Raw genomic sequence first — 6,818 nt, 5'->3', positions numbered from 1 at the left:
CACTTCAGTGGACAAGCTGGGAGTCGGTAAATAATCACATACTCTAAGACTGGAAACTTCAAACCCTAGAACTGTTTCCAAAGTCATACTGGCCGACTGCATTTTCAAACACTCTGCGCAATGGCCTCTCACCTGCAAGGAACGCAGCACCCTCTTCAACCCCTCATAATCCTTCTCTGTTAGTGGTGTGAGCACTGTCATGGCATCCTCTGTCGACTGGCACTGTGGACAGACATACTCATCAATGAGCTCTGCCTCACTTTGCAAGATGCCAACACAGCGCCCATGGTACCAGTTCTGACACCGATCACAGCCAATATAAAATCTGCAAGATCCGAAACGGAAATGTGAGTTCAAAACAGACAGTATAACATTACTTATAATTTACTTTTAAAAATAATAAAGCATGCACCTGAAAATTTGCTAAACTCTGGGATATAAGATAGTTTTAGTATTATGGTTGTTTTAATACTCTTAAGATTGACATTCCAATGTGTTAATTTAGTATTTTTGATGTTAACAAGCAATAAAAGTTTATTAAGAATATTGTGTAATATTGGAGAACCAATTTGAAGATAAATGTAAAACATTTAATCAATTTTAAAGCTGTAAACAAAAATAAAGCCAAAAATCTTTCAACTAGTACCGTATCAAATGGGAGTTCAAAATCCTATAAGCTAATAACAGAGTCTCAGAGCTTGTACCCAAATTAGTGTTTTCTAACCTACAATAAAGCACCATTTCAAACACTGATAAAGTCCAAACAAGTCAGGCTATTTTAATCTCATTAATTTCTATGTTACATATTGAAGGATCAAATCTACCATTAAACCACATTTTTCCCAATGTGTCTCAAACATTCACTATGAAGCAACATAAATTTTGAAGGGGAGGTAAAAAGAGGGAAAAAGAGAAAAAAAATTAAAAAGGAATTTGTATTTTAACCACAAAAATGTCACACAATTTGAAAGAATAATTGCTCACATACATGCGAGGCCACATTGATTAGTACAGGCTTTGGTGCTTGATGCTCAAATAAGTTCAAGGCCTTTTTGCCATGAAATTTCTTATGCACTGGATTCAAGATATTTGTTAGGAACTACTAAAGTTAGACAAGTCTACTTTAGAACATAGTTCAGTTCAGAAATACATGTATTAATTTAGGATTAACAAATTAATTGTGAAAGTTATGAGATAGGTATCTAGAAAACTATGATATAGTGAAATAAATCTTTGGAATTTGAAAAGAATCTTTAAGACATTTTCTTAATATGGGTTTTTTTTTTGTTACAAGAAAACAAACATTGTTTTATTGTTTCTGAATTACTAACAGCAAGTCCTGACATATTCCCTAACTAGTTCTTTAACTTGTTTACCGATCTTTAAAGTAAGTAATTTTGAATAGGGGTTTGGTTCAGCAATTATATTTCCATCTTACTTACAAATTTGTCAATGTAAAAAGGTCCTTCAAGCGATGAAATTTTTTCGTTTGAAGTAGTTCTTTTGAATAGAGATCAAACATTCACACCACTAATTTGCATATGGAAAAGCATTCCAATATACAATGTGTGAATCTTGATGAATTTTACAGTGAAAATTTTCTCATCTTTAAGACTTTTCTTTCCTTCAAATTAAAAAGACACTTGCTATTTCCTTATCTATACCTTTTTGATATTTTCTTTGATATTCAGGAGACATTTTATCTTTTTTTGAGTGCTTAAATAAAAAGTGTAACAAGAGAATTTCCCACTAGATACAATTTTTTTCCTCAAAGGTAAAGTAGTAACAAAAAACTAGAATATTAAATAACTTTACTTTCCTAGTAAATTGGTATAATTTTTTTGGTCTGCATATTGCTGTTGAACCTCTTTTGTTTTCATTTTAATTTTTTATTTTTAATTATTTTGGGTACATAATAGTCATATATATTCATAAGGTACATATGATGTTTTGATACAGGCATACAATGTGTATTAATCAAATCAGAGTAATTGAGGTATCCATCACCTCCTTTAAAAAAAAAAATCAGTGTCAAGTTTTAGTCTGAAATGTTGGTTCTTAGTGTGCTCAGGGCCAAAGAATGACCACACGCACCAAAGTAAGACAAGCACGAAAATGAGGTTTATTGAGGAGAGAAAGATAGGATTATAGGAAAAGAGCAAGACAGAGGTTTACAGAGCATGATACATATGCCACAGATGACGACCGAACCCATCGTCACAGCAAAGGGAGAGCAAGGGGAAGGACCAAAAGAGAGGGCCTGGTTACGGTCTGCGTCTTGTTTTATAGTGCCTGGATTGGGACCTCCTTGTGGTTCAGATGTCACCATGCAACCACTTTGAATGGACAGTTGGGAGCTGCATGACCTGAGTCTTACTGCACATGCAGATCTCCCTGAGCCTCTCTGAAAGCCTATTTTGGGGGATAAATCACAGCAACACCCACTTTCATCCCTAGGAGACCCAGAATCCCTTGCTATCTACCTAACAAAAGGAAATAGAATATCTAAAAGTTTAACGATGTTTTCATTGTTGTTAATACAGCATCAATGCAATTATCTGTACTCATATTCCATTAAAAATACACTGCATTTGTGGGACACGAACCTAGCAGAAGCATTTGAAACTTCAGTACTCAAGTTGTTTTCTAATTATGCTTCATTGCATGCTAGATTTCATTTGGACACAGGCTTCCTAAGGTAGTTACTAGGGAGGTAAGCGGTAGTTAGGCAGATAGGGATCAAAAGGTAGGGAGAGAGGGATGAAGGGGTGGAGCAGTAGAAGAGGAAGGAGTGGAGGGAGGGAGGAAACAAGGTAACTTCTATTTTAAATTCAATCTCCATATTGTATAGATAAAATATAATGCTAAGGTAATAAACATTTAATGTAGGAGATTGCTCCCTGATTCCAGATAACTCCTAGAAAAATTTTTTTAAAAATAAAGGTAATGGTATGTATCACTTGATCCTTTCTTGTCCAGTGCCTGTCAACTTGTCTTCTAAGGAGAAAATTACAATAATCAGGAAAATATTATTGTGGGTTATATAGTAGCAGGGTTTGCAGGTCTGGTAGCAATAGGGATAAGATACTTAAATTATACATAGTTCACTATGGTCTAACTCTAATTCCTTCCCCTTTATTCTTATAGATGATCTCACCAAATTAGAGATATAATACCCTGGTTGAGAGGCATATTATTGTCTTCAGCTCCAACAATTTTATTTTGTCTACTTTAGTGAAAAAAAGAAAAACATTGTAATTAATGTATATTTTATTTTACCTCTCCCCACTCATATGAGCCAATATTGCCAAAAGCTGTTCCTCCCCAAGAGCAGAAAACAATAGTGCGGTCTGGTCTCCACCCTCTCTTCACTCTTAACATCAAGGCCCGGATAAAAGCTGTGATTATTGCCGTGCTACTGGCCCATTCTTGTCCATTATAACTGTATGCAGTACGATGGTGGCTGCCAACTATAATATACCGGTCTGGAAACAGAAGGGAACAAGAACCATTAGAACAAAATGTAAATCTTAACAATAAATTTAATGGCATTTGCATAATCCTATTGTACAACTGAGCAACAATTAAGCAAAATTGTTCTAATAATTAAGACTACTTTAATATTTTTCACCTACTGTCTTGATTCACACATCTGTGTATATCAAAGCAGAAGCAGCTGCTGAACTCAATTATGAATACAAAGCTTAGATCCATATTACTGTCCTTTACAATATGAATATTAATTAATGAAGTATACAAATATGCTACAATGAAACTCTTATCTAGCATTTTTCCAGAATCATGGTGAGAAGTGCCCTGTAAAAAATGTGTGTATGCTCAGTAAATATTAATGAACTATTAATACATTTGAGGAAGCAGTTATTCAGTAGCCATAAATATTAAAAATGTGGTAGTCATGTACAGATTTTGCAATAAATTAAGTGTTTAGGGAATTAATTACAGCTTCTAGTTCCTTTCCTTTCTCTGAAGAAAAGAAATACAATTCACCAGTATCAAAATTCATTCGACTACTGTAAAAGTTGCCTTTTAACAGATTTTCTTTCATATAATCATCCAGAGTTAATTAGATACACTATTAGAAAAGTCTCCATGACACATGGAGGTGGCCTGTTCAGTGTACGCTACTGACCTGTCAGTAAAAAGGTAGGTTGAAAATGTATCTCAAGAGTTTTCTTTGATTTGGTTGTCAGTGAATGTTATTGGTAATAGTAAAAGAGCCAAATTTCTTTGACCAAGTAGCCCTTGCCCATATGTCTGTGTAAAAAGTATCATTGCATTATGTGATGTCCCATAATTCAATGGTAAAGTATACAGACTCTGAATCCAGTCTGCTTGGGTTTGAATCCAGGCTTTGAAACTCACTAGTTGTATGACCTTGGGAAGCTTATTTAAACTCTCTCTGACTTAATTTTTTTCAACTCTAATATGGGAATACAAATAGTACATTAATTGTTCAACCGTTTTGAGCTTTATGTGAGTTACGATTTGTAAGGCACTTAGAACAGTGCCTGACACAAAGTAGGTCTTACACACATGTGGAATAAATGAGTCACCCCTTATAACATCAAGAAACTACTACCTTACAAGAAATGTCACAATGTGAAACAATTTTAGTTTTCCACGCTGATTTTAGAACCAGCAATGGATTTGATCTGCCAATATTTTAGCAAGATTTAATTAGTGGTATTCATGGTGGGTCTGCAAATGTTGAAAACCTGGGAATTTACTCATCTCCCAGAAATATCTGAAAGTTCTGCTTGGGATTGTCTTTATTCTAAATGAATCACATCTTAAACACTTAATATTAATTGATGATTGTTTCTCATTTTCAAAGTCCTTAAATAAGAAAATCATCTGAACAAACAAGATTTTTGTATAGAATCCAAATAAGGAAAATTTGAGAAGCTTTACATATTATACACCGAATAATAATGGTAAAATTGATTTTTTAAAAATTTCAGGTCTTTTTTGTAGATTGAATTTTTTTTACCCTAAAGCTAATATAATTTTGTACAACTGGATTTTTCAATAATAACTTACAAATGTAGCAATGATTATAAATATTCTAGTGCTTCAATTATAGATTCTTGTGACGAAAATTTGTTGAAATGCAATGGTAACAATTTCCAAATTTTTCATATCTTATATTTAAAGACACTGTGATAAGAGTTTAACCAACACTGCTACTGTAAGGAAATCAGAAAGAATAAGTACCTTTCACAAATTTTGTAAGAGTTGGCCAGCGAGAGACTGAGAGGATATAAAATTTGATCTCAAAATTCTCTGAGTTAGCAATTAGGTCAATTTTACTGAAGTGATATAGAAGCATAATTCTCCAAGAAAAATTTGAGTAAATGTCCCCCAAAAATCAATAGAAGTAGCACAAGTGTAAGGAAAAACTGTTACACCTACACTGTATAACAGACACATCAGACAGTAATATATGATTCCGCTTTACGTGAATTTAAAAGTGTTATTAACTAATCTCTTTATTAATATATGCGTCAGTTATTTTCACATTTTTTAGCCTATATGATATCATTTGAAGACTATCAGAAACCCATAACAAGGTATAAAATTATTTAAAATCTAATCAGGTGATCATTTTCATAAGCACCTTCAAAACCTAAAGCCATGCACATTTGGCAGAATTGGCAGTGGACCAAGGGTCAGGAATGGGACCTAGATTAACACTGAAAAATTATATTTGGAGACAAAAATTTATTTTTTAAAAAAAATCATTAAAAACTAAAATATTTCTCTTTAAAAAATGTCTTTTCTTCATAAAAATAAAAATTCCAATGGCATTGTAATGAATAAAAGAAAAAAAAATCAGCTTTGTAACACATACCAGTTTAACAAATCTAAACTGTTTCTTGTTTCATTCACCCCCGATGCCCCCAAACAAACATACTCTCTACTAAGATTTGTTTTTGAAGAGATGTAGTAGGAAGGGGAATACAGACCTAATTCTTAGTTTCATATTTATCTACTCTTAGAGTGGGACAAACTTCTGGTTACATCTAAAGTGGAATATGTAACTATGATATTAAACTATTATATAGCATATCTTTGTGCATTTTCACATAAAATGTAGATTATAAATATTTGACCCTACTTACCTGGGGATGCCAAGCCTCTTACATATCCAACAACATTAGTAACTGTTTTGAATTTCGTGACTGTTTGAACTTGCATGCTGACAATTCTTATTTCTGGAAACATAAAAATTTAAAGATGTTTGTTTCTCGATATTCTGTTGTATTTTTAAAAAAACATTAAAATTTATTTATCCAATATCATCAGTAAAAGAATTCCACACAGTTGGAATTTTTCCAAATAACCAAAGTTATACTTTTTTGACAAATATTTATTCAATACTTTGTGCAAACTCTATTTTAGGTGCTTGTTATGCAATGATGACTCAGATAGAATTGCTTTCCTCATAGAACTGCAGAGCCATAAACAGGCAATTCTAAACCTCACATTCAATGCTGCACTGGGAGTTCAACATGAGAGCACATAGATGTGAGCAACTCATATTTTAAAAAAGGGAAAAAAATAGATAAAAATATTTTCAAAGAATAGTGAACACTTTTCTGTCTTCCGAGAAAGAACATGTGGAAGACAATCTAACCTTTCCCGTATGACTCATTGTTATATTAACACTTTAAAAACTAAGCCAGGCACAGTGATTCACACCTATAATCCTAGCACTTTGGGAGACTGAGGTGGGAAGATCGCTTGAGGTCAGGAGTTTGAGACAAGCCTGAACAATAGTTAGATCCTATATCTAC

At 33.2% G+C, this 6,818-nt stretch overlaps 1 protein-coding gene across 1 annotated transcript in view; it reads right to left on the bottom strand.

Annotated features, from left to right (window-relative positions):
- NAALADL2 (N-acetylated alpha-linked acidic dipeptidase-like 2) overlaps window positions 1-6,818 on the bottom strand; it is a 1,013,114-nt gene that overhangs the window by 421,786 nt on the left and 584,510 nt on the right. Inside the window, exons 8-9 of the mRNA XM_012640170.1 lie at window positions 6,144-6,236; window positions 3,280-3,485 (exon numbers count right to left, since the gene is read on the bottom strand). Coding sequence (XP_012495624.1) covers window positions 3,280-3,485; window positions 6,144-6,236 — 299 coding nt within the window. The remainder of the gene's footprint in view (window positions 1-3,279; window positions 3,486-6,143; window positions 6,237-6,818) is intronic.

The sequence above is a fragment of the Propithecus coquereli genome, unplaced genomic scaffold (genome assembly GCF_000956105.1).
Source record: "Propithecus coquereli isolate 6110/MARCELLA unplaced genomic scaffold, Pcoq_1.0 Scaffold15, whole genome shotgun sequence".
Classification (NCBI taxonomy): domain Eukaryota; kingdom Metazoa; phylum Chordata; class Mammalia; order Primates; family Indriidae; genus Propithecus; species Propithecus coquereli.
The sequence above is the reverse complement of the archived record's forward strand: the minus strand, read 5'-3'. Positions and strand labels throughout refer to the sequence as shown.